This window comes from Sinocyclocheilus rhinocerous, unplaced genomic scaffold (genome assembly GCF_001515625.1).
Source record: "Sinocyclocheilus rhinocerous isolate Xijiao unplaced genomic scaffold, SAMN03320098_v1.1 scaffold623, whole genome shotgun sequence".
NCBI classification, from domain to species: domain Eukaryota; kingdom Metazoa; phylum Chordata; class Actinopteri; order Cypriniformes; family Cyprinidae; genus Sinocyclocheilus; species Sinocyclocheilus rhinocerous.
The window spans coordinates 1,860,161-1,884,197 of record NW_015644631.1 but is presented as its reverse complement, the minus strand read 5'-3'; the positions used below and the strand labels follow the sequence as shown (position 1 = coordinate 1,884,197).

The 24,037-nt window shown below is 37.4% G+C and overlaps 1 protein-coding gene across 1 annotated transcript in view; it reads left to right on the top strand.

Moving 5' to 3' along the window:
- LOC107758686 (kin of IRRE-like protein 3) overlaps positions 1-24,037 on the top strand; it is a 155,702-nt gene extending 131,665 nt beyond the window's left edge. Inside the window, exons 7-16 of the mRNA XM_016576485.1 lie at positions 3,483-3,631; positions 3,816-3,943; positions 5,701-5,827; positions 11,502-11,602; positions 14,008-14,206; positions 15,074-15,181; positions 16,957-17,040; positions 17,229-17,338; positions 18,464-18,550; positions 22,345-24,037. Coding sequence (XP_016431971.1) covers positions 3,483-3,631; positions 3,816-3,943; positions 5,701-5,827; positions 11,502-11,602; positions 14,008-14,206; positions 15,074-15,181; positions 16,957-17,040; positions 17,229-17,338; positions 18,464-18,550; positions 22,345-22,809 — 1,558 coding nt within the window. The 3' untranslated portion in view covers positions 22,810-24,037. The remainder of the gene's footprint in view (positions 1-3,482; positions 3,632-3,815; positions 3,944-5,700; positions 5,828-11,501; positions 11,603-14,007; positions 14,207-15,073; positions 15,182-16,956; positions 17,041-17,228; positions 17,339-18,463; positions 18,551-22,344) is intronic.

Below are 24,037 nucleotides of genomic sequence, written 5' to 3'. Positions count from 1 at the left end.
CTGTGGGTGTCGTCAATCGGGCAACCTGGGTGTGCGTCAAGTCTGAGGAGGAGGGGCCGGGTGAAAAAAAGAATTTTCTCCAATATTTTGAATTTGGACTGCAATACCTAGTTCAACCACTCGGTGTCAATCCTACATACAGCACCTTTAAATAGACGTAGTATTTACTATTCAAATATTATTTAATATTTATATAAATGATATTTATTAGGTACCTACACCAGTAGGTGGCGATAAGTGATAATCTTAATGAGTGAGTCATTTAATAATTCAGTCAACGATTCATTCAAACACTGATTCATTCAGGATTTAAACATTTTATAAGTGAGTGGTTGAAACATTTACTCAAACGATTCGTCCAAACACAGATTCATTCAAGAATGAAACAAGTGAATGAGTCGTTGAATCATTCACTCACATGTTCAAAACAGCGTGTTGATCACAACGGCCAATTCTGTTGTGGCTTTGATTGGAACTAGTTTCATTTGTTTCAACAAAAAGTAGAAAAAGTAATGAACAATTTGTAACTAATGTAAATGTAATTAACTTTTTATTTATTGAACTGTTGTAATAAATTGTAATTGTCTTGCTCATATGATATTGCTTAAGCATCACTACATATATAAAATTGCTGAGAGTACTGTAACTGCCTTTTGTGATGCCAGTGAGCTGGACTCAGTAGAGAAAGCACCGCATTGTCGCAGAGATGCAGTGTATATGTATGTGATGTAGTGTGTGTGAAATCCACAGTGACAGTGAAATCGCATAAAGACTTCCGCTCTTTCTTTTCAAAGGATGTGGCCTTTCGTTTATCCTAAACCTAGACTTCTCTCCACCAAATAACACCTTGAAATGTGAAGCCGTCATAAAGAGTTCAATAAAAGCCACTGTGCTCAAAAATGTAGCCACAACCTTGCTATAGAAAAGAGCAAAAGAGAACGCGTCTTTTAATTCTGGCTGCGATTGTTTGTTTTCTTCTTGAACTCTCAGAGCGGAAAAGTGGGGCGTGAATGGATGGAGTCAGACACGTCACTTTTCTGCCCATGAATAAAGTATGTGCTTCGTGTCCCTCCGGGGGCTTTCAGTCAGCGCTGGTGTTGGCGGCTTTGTTCTGGCGTAGGTGATTTGTCTTGTCTTATCCTCATTTGTCACCTCTGAAGTGTCTAATGGAAGACGCTCTGTTGGGCGTGTCGAACGGTTGATGTGAACATGTGGCTTTGCAGCTTAGCATCAGTGGGCATCAGCGTCCACGTGGCTGATTGCTTGTTTTGGCGGAGACGGTTCGTACCACCCAGTGTTTTCATTCGAAATGCGGCCGATCACAGACAGCCCTCCTGTGGCATCTTAAAAAACAAACAATTTCTTTTCCTCGGGTGTTGTATCGGCTTACACCTTTAGAGGATTATTTTTTATTCTAGGGTTTATACATGTACTATTGCTGTTGAATTATGTAAAGAAAGCAGTAAACACATGGAATTGATCTGTGTATAGTGAAGGCTTGAGAGCCCGGTTTGTCTTTCTGGCTGAGGTTTGGACATCTTTTTCTGATGTTTTATTTGTGGTTTTTTTTCTCATGTCCCTTTCCGAGATAAAGTTGTCACAGCTCTGCGTAGAACACAATGTTTTTATCTTTGAATATGTCAAGATACAGCCCTCGTCTGAGCCAAAGAAAGTGTCTCCCTGGCAGGAGGATGCTGTAATTTCTCAAACTGCTCTGGGTCTTGATTAAATTAAAGTAAGACAGTTAATCACTTAAATGTCAAAGATCCATGGAAATTGTTCACAGTACTTTTCCTATTTTAGCACCAAATACAGGATTAAAATAATTTCATAAACAGCTTACGCTGATTATTGGCACTATTGGAATTGATGAAATTGAATTTTCCTAACAGGATGTAATAAGCCTTTTCCGGTGTTCGTTTGAATCCGTGATGAAACCTGCTGTGATCCGGAGTAATCTCTTCATGTTAGACGCTTTTGATGGTTAATCAATTGCCACTGGATTAGCTACACATTTACATTCCCATACATTTGAATGAAAAGGATATCTGTCCATCTCTGCGGATAGAAAATTTCTCCTCGCCTCTTTTTTTTTCTCTCCAGTTCTTGTCATATTTTCAGTTGGTCAGACTATTTCCTCCTGAGACTGACAGGAGAAGCCACCAGCCCTGTCCTGAGTGTGGATCTCTCTCATGTGTTTGAGTTCACATGGAGGCTGCTGTCTCCAAAGGAGCCCAGAGGAAGCTCTGTGGAAAAGGAAGTTTGGGGGTCAGCACACAAACACATTGAGCCTTGGCGTGCATGTAGGCAGTGTAGGCTTGGTTCTATTGAAGTGCACATGTAGAGCTGCTGGTGAGAACAGATGTGTGAATGAGTGAGGTGGCATTCACAAAGGACCTATTCTTCCGTTCCAAAACAACTAGGCGAAGCGCAGCGAAATGGAACTGAATGTGTCTTGAGATGCATTTTTAGAGCTAGTTTTAATTTGACAAGTCATTTTAAAAATGGGACTGTGATTTCATGAGACTCAGACAAAACAATGAGCAAAAGACATCCATTGGACCAGCAGTTAAAATATAATGCAGGAGCATGTCCTTAAACATGGCTGCTGTCAGGACAACCAATGCATGTCTTATTTTCTATTGATTTTTGTATGGGAACATCACAACTTAGGAGTGTGTGTAGACTACAGTTCAGATAAATGCTGTTCTCTTGAACTATATATTTAGCAAAGAATCGCAACTATATATACACTTATTAGGTAAGATATTATAATGATAATAAAGATATACTTTGCCTTTGACACCTCAGTTATTGAAAAAATATTGCAAAAAAAATTTGTCCATCAGAAAAAAATAACCTTTTTATTACACTGTCAACTGCCAATAAAAGTGATAAAAAGACCAAATATAAAATAAAATAAATAAATAAATAAAAAATACACACCGTTGTGTCGAGTACATTCATTATACCAAATTCTTTTTATTTCTATAACACTGTCCACTTTAACTTCACAGATGCAAACAAAAGTATCTGCTCAGTGCTTGATCTTCTCCTCTGAATCTGGAGCAGCAGCGTTCGCTTGCGTTGTCCTTGGTTTCTCACTTTCCTCTTCACATTTCACTATAATGACCGCAACATCAAAGGGTGCCAATGATAGAGGCAGCATCTAAAAACCTCTTAATGTGTTCCTGTTATTCTTCCGCCAAAGAACACACGGCCTGCCGACAGCACGAAAACGAAAAGACCCGAATAAAAAAAAACACGTGGTGTCCTGAAAATTACGTTAGACACTCTGAAGGATGCTTTTGTTGTTTCAGTACACCATGCAAATAAGACATGATCTCAGTCATTTGCCTGTGAAAAAATACCTTTCTTGTCGCCTTTGATCTTTAGATGAGATCTGGGGGAAAAAAGCCTTGGCAGCGTCCATCAGGGTTGTTCATTTTCTTGCTCCGTTTTTGTCTCTGATGGATAATTAGATGGGCGAAGGGGGGAAGCATGATCACAGACGCAACGGGAGACACTTATGAGGTGCTGGTTGATCATTCCTTCTTCACTGAGCCAGTATCCTGTGAGGTCACCAATGCCCTGGGCAACACCAACATCAGCCGTAACGTGGATGTTTACTGTGAGTCTAACTGCTGCATATAGATACATGTTTAGTTTCTTTTGATATCTTAAAGGAATAGTTTAATAAAAAAATGATTCATTTAATGATGTTTTGTCATTTCAAACTCACATGAATTTCGTTCGTGAATATTCTTTTGCATATACCAAAAGTGAATGAATTTGTGGTTGTATTTTTGTTGTAGTTGGGCCCCGTCTGGCTGCTGAACCCCAGAGCCTTCAGGTGGATCGGGGATCTGATGCTGTGTTCAGTTGCGCTTGGATTGGAAACCCTTCGCTCACCATTGTCTGGATGAAAAGGGGCCATGGAGTCGTATGTACTTTGCTCTGCACTGCTCATAAAACTTGCAACAGGGATGAGCAAAAATTGGCTCACTTTCATTGGCTCAAGCTCATTTATTTACAATGCAGCTAAACACGGTCCGCTTCGTTATCTCATTAAACTATGACAGGTGCAACATTTTGAACATTTAGAATTTTTGTTAAATTTTTTTTCATCTAATATTTACATTTTATATATATAAATTTATTTTTAGCTAACAATAAAAAACCTTTCTGAAAGGCTGATATATTCTGAAGTATTCCTTCAAGTTCAAGTTTTTAACTTTTTTCAAATCTTTCAAAACAAGGCCTCATTGAACCATAGTATATACGTTAAAGTCAAAAGTTTACATACACCTTGCAGAATCTGCAAAATGTTAATTATTTTACCAAAATAAGAGGGATCATACAAAATGCATGTTATTTAGTTTATTTAATACTGACCTAAATAAACTAAATAAACCTATTTAATTTATTTAGTACTGACCTGAATATATTTCACATTAAAGATGTTTACAAATAGTCCACAAGAGAAAATAAGCTAACAGTTGAATTTATAAACTTTTTGAATTTGAAGATCAGGGTAACTTATTGTAACTTATTTTGTCTTCTGGGAAACATGTAAGTATCTTCTGTAGCTTCTGAAGGGCAGTACTAAATGGAAATAAATATGACATATAGGCAAAATAAGAAAAATTTACACATCTTCATTCTGTTCAAAGGTTTTCACCCCTCTTAATGCATAGGTTTTCCTTCTGGAGCATTAGTGAGTGTTTGAACTTTCTGTAATAGTTGCATATGAGTCCCTCAGTTGTCCTCAGTGTGAAAAGATGGATCTCAAAATAATACAGTCATTGTTGGAAAGGGTTGAAATACACAAAAATGCTGGAAAACCAAAGAATTTGTGGAAGGATTTTTCTGAAGAACAGCAGGCTTAAGGACAAACAAGGGACTCATGAACAACTATCACTAAACAAAAAAGACAGCTGTGGATCATTCAGGTAATAACACAGTATTAAGAATCAAGTGTATGTAAACTTTTGAACGGGGTAAGTTTTATAAATTCAACTATTATTTTCTCTTGTGGACTATATGCAAACATCTTTTGTGTGAAAACGGTGCTGGGTGTGTGTAAACTTTTGACTTCAACGGTGTGTGTATATACAGTATATATATGTATATATTACTTTTTGTAAAACAAATACTTACCTATTCTAGTAAAAAAAAAAATTATAGTTTTGAATTTCAATTAATACAATCTTTAATTCTACTTCCTTCACATTTTAATTCGGTCTTCAATTCTGCATTTAGGAATTTTACTGGAATTAAAACTGCACTCTCACTTAAATTATGAATGGCACACGACCCTGACGTATAGAATTTTATTCAGCTCTCCATCTGGGCATGATGAATGTATCAGACACACACATGACTGATCTGTTTTTGATGATGATAACAGCTGTGACAGTTGAGTTTCAAGGGCTAATGGACCCTCAGTAGAGCACATTGTGTTTGTTTGGGTCGTCATCTGTTAGGATCGTGCAACTGATGTCAAGATGAAGTCAAAACTCATGAAAGAAGCTGTATTTGTGACTACAGTGATGGTTAATTATAGATGCAGTTCTGCTTCATGTATTTACTTCAAAAAAAAAAAAAAAGACGAGTAAAAGAAAACTTTTTAATGATGTCTACGAAGTTTAGACCTTGGTGTTGTTTTTTTCTTTTCTTCAAACATCTGCTACCTTGCAGGTGCTAAGCAACGAGAACACCTTGACACTGAAGGCAGTGAGACAGGAGGATGCTGGGAAATACGTATGTCGAGCTGTGGTGCCGCGAGTGGGAGTGGGAGAGAAGGAGGTCACGCTTACTGTCAATGGTAAATATTTTTAATGTTTTGTTTGTATTCAGTCTGTCGGTCTGATCAAGACCCCTCAGCGAATTCTTATTTGCTTCGGCTTTTGATTGCTTTGACTCACAAGAGCCGGAAGAGGCTCTCAAAAACAGGATCAGGCCACATTTCACTCAGGCTAAAGGGGATGTTTTCTACACTGTTTAGCTTTGCAATAACCGAGACATGTTCTATGACCCTCAGAGATATGGGTGCCGTAATCAGGAGAGATGATCTTGAATCGCTCTCATCATTTCTTCTCACTCGTCAATAGATGAGAGACTCGGGCACATGAGGCCGTGTGATTTGCTTTAAGGACTCTACCAGGTTTCTGAATCAATACGGGCATATTGATTAACCCCACGTTAAAGTACAGCTCAACTTGAATATTCTGTCATTATTTACTCCAAAATCAAAAGGCGTTCTTCAGAATATCAAATTGTACATTCTACAGAAGAAAGAAAGTCATACAGGTTTGGAATGACATGAGAGTGAGTAAATAAGAGCACTTTCATTTTTGGGTGAACTGTCTCTTTAAGAAATGTGCAGCCATATGCTAATAAACAGGAGACACATTAGTGCTTAAATACCAGAAATTAGATGGATTAGGCAGATGATGAACGGGAAATATGATTACTGATATTATAATAGATCATTAATGAATAATCACATTAGCGTCCATTAGGCTGCAAGAGCGTCTCTTTGACAAACAGATGATTTTGTATCCTTGATAACCAGACCCCTTAAAGACGTGCATGAATGAGACGCCTGATGGAAACAGATCGATATCACTGCAATCACTATGCTGCTTGTGACCCTCATTTGAGAAAAAACGGTGCTTTTAAACTTATTCAAAATGTACTCCATTTCTGCACCTTAATCGCTAAAAAATCCAAAGAAACAAAACACACTCTGCTCTAATGCATCACGGCTTCTGGTTCAGGCTTGGCTTTCATAGTGAAGTTAAAAACGAAAAGATCAGATTGCTGTCTGCTAGAGGGTGAATTTAACAATGATTTTTAACCTCAGTTCGGTCTCTTTAAAATCAACAGCAAAATAAACACTCATTAACAACTCATAATGCAATTTCAGAAGCCTGTTATTGAAGTGTTGTTGAATGAAGTTTGTGACCATTCTAAGATATTTTTCATGCTCATTGACAACAAATTGTGTCCGAGAACCACCCGTAACATTTTCTGAACAGCTCCCTGCCACCCCCTCTAACTTCTGCTGCTTTCTGTCCACCCGTTAGATGATTCTTTTTACTTGCGAGAAGCCGAAAGTGAAGAAAGGATAAATGATAATGTTTGTAGCACCATATAAGAGAGGTCATTGTTAAATCACAAAATAGAATGCAACCAAATGCGACCCAGCTACAGCTTTTATTGCAGTGGTTTTCAACTTTTTTGACCCCTCAATATATGCTGTAAGATTTTTCCAGTACTTACTTTTTATTCCTTGTATGTTGAATTAATTTTTATGATTACTAATTTTAATATATTAAATGCATTTACCCCTTGAAGGTTTGCTGAGGCCCCCTAGTGGGTTCCACACTGTAAAAAATGACCGTGAATTTAACGGTAAAAGACTGTAAAAAGGCTACAGTGAAAACCTGTTAAATGGTTAACGGTAAATTCCCCTACTATATACGGTGAAAAACTGTATTGGACATTACATGTATTTACATGTAATTTTACAGTAGTATACCATTTTTGGAAGTGAAAAATAACGTATAATTTACAGGGAATAACCATAAATTGACATTCCCAGAATTCCCTGCATTACATTTCAAATTTGATATTTATTTGTGAAATAACTGTTTCTTCTTTTTTTTTTTCTCATCACTTTTGTAAATTAGGGTTGTATGTTACATCTAATGTTGTTAAATTTACATTTAGACATTTAGCAGACGCTTTTATCCAAAGCGACTTACAAATGAGGACAATGGTTTAAATGAATGTTTATTGCATTATTTCAGTTTCATGTGTGTTACCATGATGGTGTTTAGTGTTTGTGTGAATGACACTGTGCACCTTCTATATATTTTAATATTAAAAAGCAGCTTTGGTTCATCTTGTGACGTTCTCATCACCACCTGATGTTGGTGGTTATCAGTGTATTACAAAGGTTCAAAACAGATTTCAGTACTTCAATAGGTTGGTATATTAACATTATATCAGTTAATGAAATTACGGTATTTAAATGTAAATTTAAGTTAAAACTGTAAAACCAAAATGTTGCTACCGTATTTGTTTATGGTAAAATTCTGGCAACCACAGCTGCCGTTTTCTACCGTAAATTTTACAGACTTTTTTTTTTTTTTACAGTGAAGCCCCACTGGTTTACAGGATTACCAAATGTTGATTTTTGTTCATTTATTGTAGTAATTAATATGTATTCTTGACCATCAATTTAATTTTTAAACAGTCATTTATTGTTTTTTTTTTATTATACGCTATGACCCTCCATGAGACATGAGTCAGTTGGAATAGATGATCAGGCCTTCCGTTCTCCCACCATACAAGCAGAGCATCGCCGAGAGCCAGGCACGGAGCGAGACGTGTGACTGCACTTCCTTGTGCAGTTCGGTCTCACATCCCGCTCTCTCTCCTTTCTCCGCTCGTTTCCCATCTGAGCCTGAGAGATAAAGCTGTTTAATTACAGCCCTCATTTATGGCCATGATCCCCTGTCAGATTTGTTTGGCTCCCCCAGAGGACACGATCTGAACAGACTGCCGCTGGAAGAGCACGGAAAAGGCGTCCCACCCCTCTGCCCGACTGCAGCCTTTGAGCGTGCGTGTGATTAAGAGGGTGCCGGGGAAAGCGAGAGCATTGTCTCGCTCTCTCTAGAGAGACGGAGCTTCGGTGTACAGAAGACTCCTGCACGCTGCTGGGATCTGTAATTGATGGGATAGTACTCGCGCACTGAGACACCCGAATTCCAATTAAAATGAAAATCTGTTTTCGTATAGAGACACATAATGGACCTCAATCTGCTGCGGAAGGAGAAATGGAAAAGTTATGATTGTATTTATTATGATTTAATCTCCCCCTTTTCTTTCACTTTTAATTATTTATGAAATGATGAAGTTTACTCTAAGCATTATTTCCAGTTTTGTTAAATAAGATGCAGTGGGAAGAGTTAAATGACTAGCTCATCCAAAAACGAGAATTCAGTCATTATTTACTCACCCTCGTGTCATTCCAACCTCATATGCCTTTCTTCAGTGGAGCACAAAATTTAAATTGTTGGAGAATATCTTGCCACTTTTCAATATAATGAGCACTGGAACTGTCAAGCTCCAAAATGGCAAAAAAGCACCATAAAAGTGGTCCATACAATCCATGTTCAAGTCTTCTGAAGTTATATGATAGCTTTGAGTGAGGAACAGACCGAAATTTAAGTTGAATAACAAATCGTAACACCCTCCTTAGCTCTCTTTGGTGCATTTGGGGAAAAAAAATGTAGCTATGACGAAGAAAAAGTTGAAGTCAGTATGAAATGGAATGAAAATCTTTACTAAATCTATCTTTACTAAATAAATCTTATTGATCATATTGTAAATGATTCATCCATGCATATCTTTCATTTTTAAGATTTTTTTTTTTTTTTACTTATATTTTTAAAAGAATGGTTTGTTGAAAATTAACTCAACCTCAGGCCATCCAATATGTAGATGAGTTTGTTTTTCTATCAGAACAGATTTGGAGAAATTTAGCATTACATCTCTTGCTGTCCAATGGATCAGAATCCAAACAGCTGATAAAAACATCACAATTATCCACAAGTGATCCACACGACTCCAGTCTATCAATTAACGTCATTTGACGTAGAAAAACTTTGTTTGTAATAAATGCATCATGATGCTTTCTGTGAAACATCAGACTTCTCCAATCATTTAGTCCAGTTAAGCCACACCCTTTTTTTCTTTTCTTTGATAAGCCGTTTCACACAAATCACAGTACAAAACAGAAAAGTGTCAAGTGTTTGTTGATGGCTGCTATATTTGGGCGTTAATTTGCACATACTCCCTTTTTGTTTAAGTGCCTGATTCCCTGAATGAAATTTACAAATCAGGTTGTGAATGCGGTGACAAAATCTTACAATTGAGACACCCGAATCTGCTTTTTCTTGGATGTGTGCCTGGTCATAACTCCCTTTTCCATTATTTGATGAATTACGGCTAAATTAAAGAAATTGCGTTTACCGTAATGAAAATTGTGCCAGTCAAATAGTACTGTGTGTTTTGACTAAGGCACAATCTATAGACCAATTCAGAGTAGACGTCACAGTTACGTCACTTGCAGCTGCGTAGCAACATAGTGGTTGCAGAAAAACACTGGGAACAAGTGGAGGTAAATGGGTAAAATCCATGGAATAAAAGAAAAAAATATTTTTGTGCCTTTTGATGTCAATAATTTTTATAGAATACTGTCGTCAAAGACGCCATTTGAAGCTAAACGCAGACGTTTAAATGGACATACTATCGATGAAAACTGTTATGATTACTCTACTTTTAAAGCATAAATTCGATTTAAACAATAGGTCTACATAATATTCACATATGCTGTTCATAGGGGACGTATTGTATTAGCCCTACAGTTACAGCATGAAATATTATTTAAACCTTACTATTAGAAATATTATTTAAACCTTACTATTAGAAATATTATTTAAACCTTACTATTAGAAATATTATTTAAACCTTACTATTAACATTTTTACATAACATTTATTTATTTTCTCTCACAATTCTGACTTTTTTTTTCTCGCAAATGCAAGTTTATATCTCTAATTCGGACTTTATAACTCGACTTAACTCAAAAATAGTGAGTTTGTCAAATCTGAGGGAAAAAAGCCAGAAGAGCCGAGGGGAAAAGAGAGAATGACGAGTTGTTTTTCCTTATTAGAATTGTGAGATATAATCTCGGAATTGCGAGAATAAAGTCAGAATTTTGAAATATAAAATCAAATTTACCTTTTTTTATTCCATGGCTCCATAGACTGCCACTTGAAAACCGTCATTTTCTGCCTCCAGATAGGCTCCGCCCACAAAAAAACGTCATCCCTGTTTCGGCTCTGTAAGACTATCGCACTCTCTAACGTCAATTTCGTTGAATAACAGTGCTTATCGCTGGGTGACAAGCTCTTGTAATATGCGGAGAACATTTTGAAAATGACATCTAATCAATATAATTTATAATCTTTTTAAACCTAACTATTTTGTACCGTATCTGTGAAATTTTCTAGCCGTAAAGGCTATCTCTCCCGGGTTTTCTGCAACCATGATGCGCGCGCATCCTGAATGTTTACAAACCTGTAATTGGTCTATAATGAGCCTAATTTACATAGAGTGGAAGCATGTTTGTGCTGCAAAGAATGTCAATGACTTCATTTCAATACTCGCTGGCTGGTTGTAAACTTAATTGTGAGCGGTCAATGAATAAGAAGCGGTGGAATACTGCATGCAAAAGGTTGTCCCTGATTCTTTACTCTTCCACCTCATCTTAAGATAGAAGATCATCAAAACCAGATTGGAGATCATGAAAACAGAGGCGTATGTCCTGTCATCTCTGTTCTCAGGAAGGATGTTTTGCTGATGTGGTGTGCAGGTGGTTCAGCTGTCAGACAGGAAGCTTGACAGTCTGTTGTTTGTTTCAGGGCCTCCCACCATCTCCAGCACACAGACGCAGCAGGCTCTGTACGGGGAGAAGGGCCAGATCAAGTGTTTCATCCGCAGCACCCCTCCTCCAGACCGCATTGTGAGTTCTATCTATCCATCCAGCTACCTGTATTCCATGATCATTTATTTCTGAATCACGTCAGTGATATTCAAATCAATATTTCATTTTCATTTAGTTGGATAGAATTATTTTATAAATATATTATAATATTGTATAAATATTTATACAAATTCAGTAATAATAATATTTATATAATAATATGTATGTATGCATTCAGCTTTGTTTTTATTAATCCATCTATCAATATATTTAGTGGTCAGATATTTCTCAATCATGTCAGTAATATACAAATCTAGTATTTAATGTTTATTTACTTAAATAATATTATTAAAATGATATAATAATAATATTTGTATACTCTACCATAAAGTTTGGGGTCAGTAAGATTTTAAAGAAATTAATAGGTGCATTAAATTGATTAAAAGGGACAGTAAATACATTAATATTCTTTAAAAAAGGTTTATATTTTAAATAATGTTGATCTTTTCTATTCATCAAAGAATCCTAAAAAACTATGATGGTTTCCACAAAAATATTAATGAAAACAACTGTTCTTAAACATTCATAATAATAAGCAATATTTCTTGTGCAGCAAATCAGCATATTAGAATGATCCTTGAAGAATCATGTGACACTGAAGAGTGGAGTAATGATGCTGAAAATTCAGCTTTGTCATCACAGGAATACATTACATTTTAAAATATACTAGATAAAAAAGTCCGTCAAGACAAACTTTAAGTTGGCTTGAGAAAGCCGGACAAGAAAGTTTGAAAAAGTTTTTAAAGTTTAAGAAGTTTAAAAGAGTTTTAAGTTTGATGGTTTTCAGTCTGAAATATTTAGAAGTTTAAAATAGTTTTAAAAGCTTGAAGTTTGAATGTTTAGAAGGCAATACAGTCTGTCAGAGATAGATAGATAGATAGATAGATGCTAAGGACCTCAGAGTGGTTGCTAGGGTATTCTAGGTGGTTGCTATGGTACTTGGAGTGGTTGCTATGATGGTTGCTAGGCTAACTGGGGTGGTTGCTAAGGCGGTTGCTAGGGTACCCAGGGCAGTTGCTAGGGTGTAGCTATGCGGTTGATAAGGTACCCGGGTCGGTTGCTAGGGTGTTGCTGTTCATTTAATTTTTTGTAAGATTTCACAATAATACTGTTTGTACTGTATTTTTGATCAAATAAATGCAGCCTTGGTGAGCATGAGAGACTTCTTTCAAAAGCATTTAAAAAAAAAAATCTTACCGAACCCAGACTTTTAAATGATGGTGTAATAATGTAATTGTAAAATCAGGTTTGTTCTAAAAATTGTCTCATTTTATATTTATCTGTTTCTAAATGTTAAAAATGAACCGTTGTTGGTCACTTTACATGTTGGTCACATGGTTCCTTTTGGTCTAAATGGTCAGTTCTGAGCCAGATTAAATGAACAAAACTAGTCCCGAGTCTGGCTACTCAAGACTACTGTCTGTCTGTCTATTTAGGTGATGAACAACTAAGAGGTGCAAAATATGGCTCCATGAATGGGGTTTAATGCTTTTAGACTTCAGTGCATTAAACAGACCTTTTAAAGCATTGAAGATCTTTTAAAAAGGATTTATCGGGTGTGTGTTTGGGTTTATATTACTCTGGTTCACACACTGTATGTGTGGGTGTGTGTCTAATTTCTAGACGTGTGGACTGTAAAAAAAAAACCTGTACATAAAACTTTAATAAAGATACTTGTTTTTTTTTTTAAAGTTTCATTTTCATTTTAAATTAAATGTCTTGATTGAACTTAAAATGTCAAGTTGCCATGACTTCTGCTGTAATTTTACCTCACATAATTACAGCAAGCAGCTCAAAGAAGAGTTCAGTGGAAATTGTTTCTTGTATTTACATGGATACAAATTGTTAATTTAATTATATGCCCTATCTCGTGTTTTCTAAGGGAAATGAACATTATGGAGACTAAAGTGCTCATTGTCCTAAACTATTGACAACAGCACATGATCACTCACAAGGGAAAAATTTCACTCTTGTGAAATACCACCACACACAGACCTTCAACACTTGGTATATGAAACGATCAATCACTTTAAATAGAGGAACAAACTCCTCCTGACATCACAGGACAACGAGTGTAAATCAAATTGGCAAACCGTCAGACAGTGCAACCGTATTAATTATTCATGTCCCGATGCATGCTGGGAAGAAGCTGAATGGACTGAACCGCAAAAGCATTTTTTCAGCCTAGGCCTGTCTGAACTAAAAAAGTGCATTAATCCACCTGACCTGCTGTGCTTGTGGGTTCGACTTTAGAAAAACAAAAAGAGTATGTCATAATAGCAAAACAGCACTGAGCTGCTTTACTTGTGTTCCTGAAATTTGCAATAGTAAGTAATCCCCCTCCCCCATTATTTACTTATTGTTTATGCTTACATTTTATGCAGGCATGGTCATGGAAAGAGACAGTGCTAGAATCAGGAACATCGGGCCGTTATACCGTGGAGAGCGTGAGCACAGAGGATGGTGTCATCTCCACCCTCACCATGAGCAACATCGTTCCTGCTGACTTCCAAACCATCTACAACTGCACTGCATGGAACAGTTTCGGCTCTGACACGGAGATCATTCGCCTTAAAGAGCAAGGTAACAATCAAGTTACACTGCATCCTAACCAACCGCACTGCAACAGATTCAGATTCCAGCCACAAGCAATTTGTCTGTTCGGACCAGCCGTGACAGCTAAGAGACGCGACGGAATTATTCGAAAATCAATCAGGAGAGCGCATGGGCGGGCTCTCGCCGCTCTCTCTAATCTAATTCATTAATATTAAACCATTTTAATATTATTAAAAGTACATACTGAGTGACTGATGCAATCTTTGTCGTGAAATACGAAGATGTTCGTTCACATTGAGTTCACAGTTTTAACGTTCATGTTTCCTTTTAAGATCTTTTGAGGATAAAAATTCTGATTATCTTGGAAAAGATAGCTTTTATTGCGTGTCGTGTTGGGTCTGGTTAGGACATGGTGCCTCGAGTGTGTGTGAGTGTGTTTTACTCACGTCTCGCAGTGATTAAGTACCCCGACTTGATTTTCAGAGCATTAGGGCAAAGACTGGATCAAAGTCTGTTTATTCAGGTAAATGTCACCTACTTAAATATGTGGATTTCCTTAATGGAATTCTGACATATTCAGAACTTCCATTTGTAATCTACAGCCCTTAATCCTTTTTACTCGCCTTTATGATTTCTTTGAAATATTTAAATTAAATTAGATGGTATTTTTTTATTCAAATACTGGCCCATTTTCCTCTAGTAAAGCCGACTCCCAAGGTGCAGAACTGAGTTATTCAAAGAGGTCAGCTCATTCCCATAGGACTTAATGGAAGACTGTTCATTATGTCTCCTCAAGTGACAAACAGGCTCCTGATCGGGACTGTGCACGTTGCTTCGCTTCTACGTTCTGTCACTGGTTGTCTGATGATCCCAGCGGTTCTGTGTTCTCCTCAGGGTCTTTGCGCTTGGCCGTCATCATCGGGGTTGCAGTGGGAGCTTTCCTGGCTCTCATCGTCCTCATTGGGACCCTGGGGGCTTTCTGCTGCGCTCGACTGCAGAGGAGTAAGTGAGCTCGTTGTTTCTACAGAGACAGAAACACAGAGGCGACTCGCACCGCACGTCCACTGAGACACCCACCGTTTTTAGACTCAACTTGTGATGCTGTGTTGCACCATGTAGCACGACTTTATCCACACATGCACAAAAGTGTTGGAGTATAGCTAATTAAAAGGAGCGCCGCTTAACCACTTTTTTGTAGCATGACGGCAACTCAGATGTTGTCAAATTAGTGCCGTTTTCCAATAATAAGTTGTTTTTTCAACGATTAGCATTGTAGCATGACAAAACACTACATAATTTTTGGATTATATTGTACAAAGCCTTACAGGAAAGTCTGAAATAAATATAATAAAATATAAAATAAAATAATAATTACAAAAAGATTTTGCCATTTATCACTGTTTTTTATTTAGTTGTCTAAATAATGTAGTCTTTTAGTTTTAATAGTTGTTTAATAGTCATAACATCACCATAACTGAGATCCACATTGTAATTTTGCTATAGAAATATCGATCTGATTTTTAACCAAAAGAATTAAATAAAATGTTGCACATGTATATACATACTTGCATATATATACACACACTATTGTTCTAAAGTTTGAGGTCGGTGAGATTTTTTTAATGTTTTGAAAGAAGTCTCTTATGCTTACCAAGACTGCATTTGTTTGGCCAAAAATAAAGTAAAAACATAAATATTATTATTAAAATATTATAATAATTGTTTTCTATTTTTTCTCTTTTAAAATGTAATTCATTCCTTTGATATCAAAGATGAATTTTCAGCATCATTACTCCAGTCTTCAGTGTCACATGATCCTTCAGAAATCATTCTAATATGCTGATTTATAATCAATGTTGAAAACAGTTGTGCTGCTTAATAACTTTTGGGACCTGTGATACTTTTTTTCAGGATTCTTTGATAAATACAAGTTAAAAAGAACAGTGTTTATTCAAAATAGAAATTGTGTGTTACAATATACACTACTATTCAAAAGTTTGGGGTCAGTACATTTTTTCTTTCTTTTCTTTTAATACTTTTAATTCTGCAAGGATGTGTTAAATGGATAAAAAGGGATAGTAAAGACTTGTATTGTTAGAAAAGCTTTTATTCATCAAAGAATCAAAGAAAAAAGTATCACAAGTTCCAAAAAAATATTAAGCAGCACAACAGTTTCAACACTGATAATAAATCTGAATATTACAATGATTTCTGAAGGATCATGTGACACTGAAGACTGCAGTAATGGCTGATGAAAATTAAGCGCTGTGTCACAGAAATAAATTATATTTTAAAGTATATTAATATAAGAAACCAATATTAGAAATTGCAATAATATTTCACAACATTACTGTTTTTTCTGTATTTTTGATCAAATAAATACAGCTTTGATAAGCATAACCTACTCCATTAAAAAACATTACAAATCTTACTGATCCCAAACTTTTGAATGGCGGTGTACATGTGTTCAAAAGGGAGACAGTAGTTGACAGTAGTTTAACTACTTCAAGGTACCTGTAGCTCAGCAAGCCGCATTTTCCAAGTAGCTTCCCCAGCACTGTACCACACAGTTATAAGAGCACACCTGCACCTCACTCGCGTCTTAGTCTATCTGAGGTCTTTATTGTCTTATCTTGCCTTTCGCAAATTGCCTCCATTAGCGGTGAGCTCCTGCTCCTTACCAGCAGCAGCCTGACTTTATCTGGCCAGGACTGTAAAGACCTCATTTTTTAACAAGTGATATTTCTTTCTTCGCATGTTGTGACCGTGCACCACAGAGGACATGCACCTGGTGATGTCATCACTCCCAGTGTCCCTCTCCTCTCGGCAGCGAGAGCTCTCCGGCACGTTAAAAAGCGAAAGTAAGCCCTTCTATCACCTCTTAGCGGCCAGGTTCTGGGAAAATATAGACATGCATGTTGTTCACGAGCGATTGCTGCATGTTCACGAGTGTGTGAAGGGATATTCAGAATCATGTCAAAGCTCAGCGGAAGCTGTAGGATGTAGTGTGGTTCGCATCACCGTGGCTAATCAGAACGATTTCCGCCAGATCTCAAAGGGGTTGTATCTGCTAAAAACGACATCCGAGTGGAGATTGTCCATAAGGACCATAACGCAGCCAGAGAACCGGAAGACCACGGCAACATGAAGCAAATGATGGTGAGTTGGCACTCCAAACCCCCCTCTTCACTTTTCTCTTTATACTTTTTTCATTTACATCTGGTTTAAGCATTCGTCTCGGATAATCTGATGTTAACAGCTCTGACTGCAAGTGTAAATCGGCTCCTGTAAGAGTATCAAAGTCAAGCTAGATGAGTTTGAGTACATTCAGACATTTCATCTTGAAGATGCAAGATATGATCTTGCTGTCGTTTGCCTCATTTTTTGTTGCTGTAATGCTGGTTGCTAGTAGATGTTCCCTAGATGCCCTCACATTACTATGCAACTGCTCACAAATGAGATGCATTGCCAATAAAAATAAGACTTAATTCTATTTTGAAAAGTAATGTTTTTCCTACTATTTGTTCTGGTGAAGAAAGTGTTTGCATATAAATTATAGCAGTGCATAATACACCAAATCACAAGCAAGATGAAGGATTATAAATGCATGAATTAAACTTACTCAGAATGACGTCAATTTCAACACCGTTTTCCCACATATCATATTTTATCATGTGCCTGCCTATCGACTAGATCTCAAAGAGGAAGGATCATGTCTTCGCTACTATTGGTAGTCGCTGAATCTTTTGCACGCAGAATCGCGGCTCATTTGCATAAAGCCACGCTTTTCTCAGCCTTTCGTGTGCTGTCACATTTGACAAATTCCGATCACGTTATTGCTGTAAAGGTACAGTCGCATTTACCATTGCTTGGTGAAATTTTGTGGGTGAAATTGAGTCATTCCAATAGGAATCCGGCGAAAAACTTTCCCAAACAGATTTTGATCATTTTCAAGTTGGTCATTTGAACTACAGAATACTGCTCTGTATTAAAGTGAACATAGTGTGAGCTGTTATACATTGGACCACTTTTTGCCCAAAATTTCACTAATGTGACACCCTAAGTGTGAACATGAACAGTCTTCCTTCGCCTCTTCCCCTGCAGCACTGCAGCATCCTTGAACTTTGACCGGGTTCGGATCAGACCTGAGCTTTGAGGGAATTTCTGTTCTTGCTGGATGCTGAAATTCTCGTGTACATGCTTACGGGCTGAAATCAATACCAGTCACTGGTGCTTTAGCACACGTCTACTGCATCATCTCACTTTCTCTCTTTCTGCTTTTAGATGGAGCGATCCGAGTTTCAGCAAGAGTCGGTGTTGAAACAGTTGGAGGTCCTGCAGGAGGAGGAGAGGGAGCTACAACACATTAAGGTGATGAACAGAGGGATGGAGAGAAGGGGGGAGAACTCTGCAGGACTCACATCTGTCACCATTAAAGAACCCCAGAGAGTCATTTCTCCATCATACTCATAAAAAACAGATTTAATAGAACAGCCGCGTAATCTCACAGAATCTAATAAAGCAGAGTTGTGGGAACTCTCGCTCTCTGACTTTTTCAGAATTCCTTGCCATGTTCTTTTTCTTTACAAGAGTCCATTATAGAAATGTTCACAAATGGACGTGTTGTCATACTGACTGACTGCATGTCAGATCGCCAGAGCCCAAGTTTTCATTATACCCTCTGGTAATTGAGAAGTACTGGGGCATTTGGTAGAATGTGCATGCTAATTCGTTTAATGAATGCTGTTTGGCTAGACTTCAGTCTGGAACTTTTCAGCCTTTCAGACCATTTCAAAAGCTCAATATTTCAAGGACTTGTTAGGATCTTTGCAAATTGCACATTTAAGACAAAGCATCCATCAAAAGTCATATTTGCTAAGGCAAGCATAACTAACCAGAAATGGAAACTTTGCTTTGTGACTGCCTACTGAGTCGCATTTACAGAGAGGAACAAATTTATCAAAGATAAAACAACATCTACTTTCCTTTAAATAAGTATGACTTACAATAAAAAGAATATTTTGAGATACTATATTATAAATGGATTGTCTTGCAACAGGGTTTGTAAAACTAACCTACATCATTTAGAAAAAAAAAAATTACCCAAGGGTTTTTAGGATTTTAGATTTTGCGCCAGAGATTTATGAACTTGTCTATTCTTTACCATCAATATTAAACGTATGCATGTAACTCGTTGGATTTACAGTACATAAATGGTGAATCGTGGGCTTGCTGAACACACTGTTGCTTGTAGGAACTTTTGCAAAAAGATGACAGTTTCTTAGGAAATAAAGAACTTTTCCAAAGAGAATGCAAAGTTTCTCATGGGAATACAAAACTTTAGCAAAGAGAACGCAAAGTTTCTCAGGGGAACAAAACTTTTGCGAAGAGAGCACTAATTTTCGTAGGGGAACAAAACTTTTGCAAAAGGAACGCAAAGTTACTTAAAGGCACAATATGTAATTTTTGCCGCTGGAGGGCGTGTATTCAAAGTAAACAAAGAGGCAAAGGTTTTTCGTAGTTTGATGACGCCGTGACTGAGTGTGGAATCATGGGAGTTGTCGTCTTCATCCCCACAGCCGATGCAATCCGACGGGACTCGGGCAGAAATCATGTTCATGGATGAGCTAATGATTTATTAACGTAGTAGAATGAAGCAGGGTCGAAGCGAAACGAGGCCGCTGAACGAGCGCGACACACGGCTCGAAAGCAGCGGAGCTTTTATTATGCCACAGTCGACCGCTTCCGCTATGATGTCATTGGCAGGCGACACAATGACACTATAGACACGGTCCATGTCACTAGTTAAAATTACTTATTTCTCTAGATTTAAACATTCTTCGAAACATTTGGGATAATGTAAGTACACAAGTCAGCAAAATATATAACACTGTTCTAGTGGTTTTTGGATATTTTAATAAAAAAATCTTACATTTTGTGCCTTTAAGGGAATGCAAAACTTTTGTGAACAGAATGCAACATTTATCAGGGAAACGCAAAACATCTGCAAAGCGAACACACAATTTTTAGAGGGGGAACAAAACTTTTGCAAAGAGTACCAAGTTTCTTGAGAGAATGCAAAACTTTTGTTAAGCAAACAAAGTTTCTCAGGTAAATGTAAAACTTGTGCGAGAGAACTAAATACGAGTGCTGTTTACAAACTAGAATATCATAGAGACTTGGAAACAGGCTCAGTCCAGTGGCTTTGAGTTTTGCACTGGCACCAGTCAGATTTTCTTCAGAAAATGTAAAAATCGAGTTGATCATCTTGTTTTCTCCCAACAACCACACCTGCCTTCACAATCTCTCCATGGCAAAACATGGCATCATCATCTCTCAGTCTTCAAATATTCCATTCCATCCAGTATGATTAAGCCATTGGCCCTCAGTTGAGATTCAGAGATGTTCGGCCTTGACTGACAGCATTGAAAGTGCACACCATACTATTTTTTTTTCCCAGGAATCCCTGAGTTATTTCACCTCAGCATTCCCACAAGACCGCTAGGATTAAAAAGAGAGAGCGAGAGATATATGTTATCTATATAGAAACTGGCCAAAAATAAAATGTGAGTGAATTTTATGGAGAGATTATTTCGCATATTTAATGCCGACATGAATCGTCAAGGCCCATTTAATTAGCTGATAACAGGATTTGACTGTTTATGCTGGAGATGACTGTTTCACACCACTAAACCATGTAATCTTCTTAGCGTGGGACAGTTATCAGTCTGTTCCCTAATTTCCACGTCACGCTGCCTATAATTAGTGTGAGCTGAACTTGACCTTGGCTTTTTACAGCTTACAAATACATGAGAGGAAAATGAGTTTCCTTTTACTCTTTCCCTCATTTTGCTTTGAATTCAAGCTGAAAGTATATACTGTAAAAGTCCTGTAATATATAAATAATTGCTTGTTAAAATGAATAATTGTGCTAACAGACTTTGGATAAATAGATTAATTTGATGACAAGCTTCATGGAAACATCCAGCGAAGTGCCTACAAAAACAATGAGAAAAACAAAAAGAGAAAGAGATTAATTTGATGTGTTAATGATTCATTGACTACTTTGGGGCGAGAATTCATTAAATGGTTTATTTAGCGTTGCATTTCAGTGCAAAAAGCCTGTTTTGTCTGATTTCCCTCACATAATAAAAAAGGTAATTGTGATTTCTTATCTCACAATTCAGACTTTTTTTTTAAACTCAGAATTATAAGATTAAAAGTCGCAATTACCTTTTTTATTTTCATTATGTGGAAGATTTTTTCTTTTCTTCTTTTCAAGCTTGTCAAATCCAAGTTTATATTTCACAATTCTGACTTTTTTATCGCAATTCAGATTTTCTTGAGGTATTTTGAGGTATAAACTCAGAATTGCAAGTTTAAAGGTCACTATTACTTTTTTTTGTGGTTGAAAACAAGCTTTATTTATTTAGTTTATATCTCACAATTCAGACTTTTCTTCTATTGCAAGTTATAGCTCGCAAATAAGACTTTTTCCCTTAATCGTAAATGTATATCTTGCCTTTCATACTTTATTTTTCTCAGAATTGTAAGAGAAAAAATGAATTCTGAGAGAAAAAGTCACAATTACCTGGCAGATACACTGGAAAAAAATGATTCATTGAATTTACTACATTTTTTTAAGGTAAGTGGTTGCAGTCTATTTATTTTAGCTACATTTAAATAAACAAATTTAGTTCACTAAAGGGCCTTTGTACGCGTTTGGCCAATCAATGTCTACTTACGTCACGATTAGTACCAGTTGTGCTGGTTAGACCCTGCTCCGGAGTAGGAGCTAATTTGGTTCTCGAAAAAGGCAGTCCGGTACTAAAATCGCACCCAGTTCTGGCGGTGCGAAAACGCCAAAAAGTGGGTAGTTCCACAATTAGTTCTGGTACTATGAAAAGGTTCCCGCGGTGCGAAAGGCCCTTATTTTTCAACTTTTTTATTTAAATGTAGCTAAAAAAAACTGTTTGCAACCCACTTTCCTTAAAAAAAATGTAGTATCATTTTTTTCAGTGTATAAGCTTCCATAAGCCTATACTATAAGTGCTGGCATAATTTACATGTACATGGTCACTCTTTTACCTATGGCTCATTTGCATAAAATTTTTTCAAATAATTCAATGATTGATGAAATGTATTTATTTATTTATTTCTATTAGGATCCAACCAACGGATATTACAGTGTGAACACCTTCCAAGAACAGCCGACCCCGACCATATCCCTGACAGCCAACCAGAACACAGAGGTCCGAAACCCCGCCACAGCAACCCTCGGAAAACACCGCGTCCCCACCGGCATGTCTTACACCAACATTTACAACACACTGGGCGCCGGTCCCAACCGCCTATATGACTACAGCCAGCGTTTCGTTCTGGGAATGGGCAGCAGCTCCATCGAGTTGTGCGAACGTGAGTTTCAGAGGGGATCGCTCAGCGATTCCAGCTCGTTCCAGGACACGCAGTGCGACAGCAGCGTCAGCAGCTACAGCAAGCAGGACGGATACGTGCAGTTCGACAAAGCTAGCAAAGCCTCGGTGTCGTCTTCGTCCCACTACTCACAGTCATCGTCCCAGAACTCGGACCTAACTCGACCGCTACAGAAACGAATGCAAACGCACGTTTAACTAAAGGACTGAACGTCATACGTGCTTTTGGACGAACACTAAAGGTGAGTCACCTGTGCTTCATGCATCATTTGTGAACAAATCCAAACGTCTCAAGCTTGGAAAGACATTACCGACATCTCAAGCTCATTTTTCTGTATATTTTGAAAAGTAACGTGTTTTTTAGATCTCATGTAGTTTGTGGAAGACTTGCGAGTTTGAAAACTGAGGGAAACCAAACCTTGGACGTCATTTCATAACATGACAATCAGTAGTCCATCCACACAGCCGCCATTGACTATCACGGTGAGCCGATCTAATCTGTTCCATGCAGGAACTTGGAACTGTGGGAGAACCTTGAGGGTTGTGTTCGTTTTTTTTTTTACGAGGAGCCAAACTTGGGCCGTTTAGCAGTTCTTCTACTATGGCCCAAAGCACAAGGGTGTCTATTCAATGCCACCCCCAGTGTTTCTCTGCTGATAAAGAGATCTAAATGAGGATGAATTATCCTCCGGAGGTCGTCGCTCAAAATTATCATTCTGTGCTTTTCTAAGGACTCTGTAAGATAGATTTCACTTGTGTGCACTAAACTGTTTTTTAATTACATCTCTCTTCTCCTTATGTGGTCTCTCGTCTTTACGATTTCTTGCTTTGTGTTTTTTTCCAACGCAATGCGAATGTGTAAAAACACACATGGCCAAACTGCATGTGTGGAGAGTTCTTCAGGAGCTTTGCTAACGTGGACAGCATAGAGTTTACATGCCAGAGACCAGAATGTAAATCCCAATACTTTATTTTCTCAATGCGTATTAAATGTGAGCTGATCATTTCAACACTTCATGGATAATAAATGTGTTTACGTACGTACATGTCCTGTGAATTCAGACGCTCTGATGTTAGAAGCTTCTTTTATACCTCCAAACAATGTGTTGTTGTTGTTGTTCTATACATCATTGCGCATAAACTCCACATTCTGGTGGGAGTATGATTGCATTCTTTTTTGTTCTGATGTTCTGTTTATTTTAAGGCTGCCATATGTTTAAGCTCACTGTTTTAAGTAAGCTTCTCTTTCCCGCAGCCCCCCTGAATGTCTGGCGTAAACGTTTACATCACTTAATTGGTTCAGGAAGTGCCTCCCGTCGACGGATGAGCCTGCAGAACATTCAAAATGAAACTTTAACTGTGCATCAGAGCAATTACACTGATCAAATAATCATGATTACAAAATAAGTGTTGAATAAAACAGTGT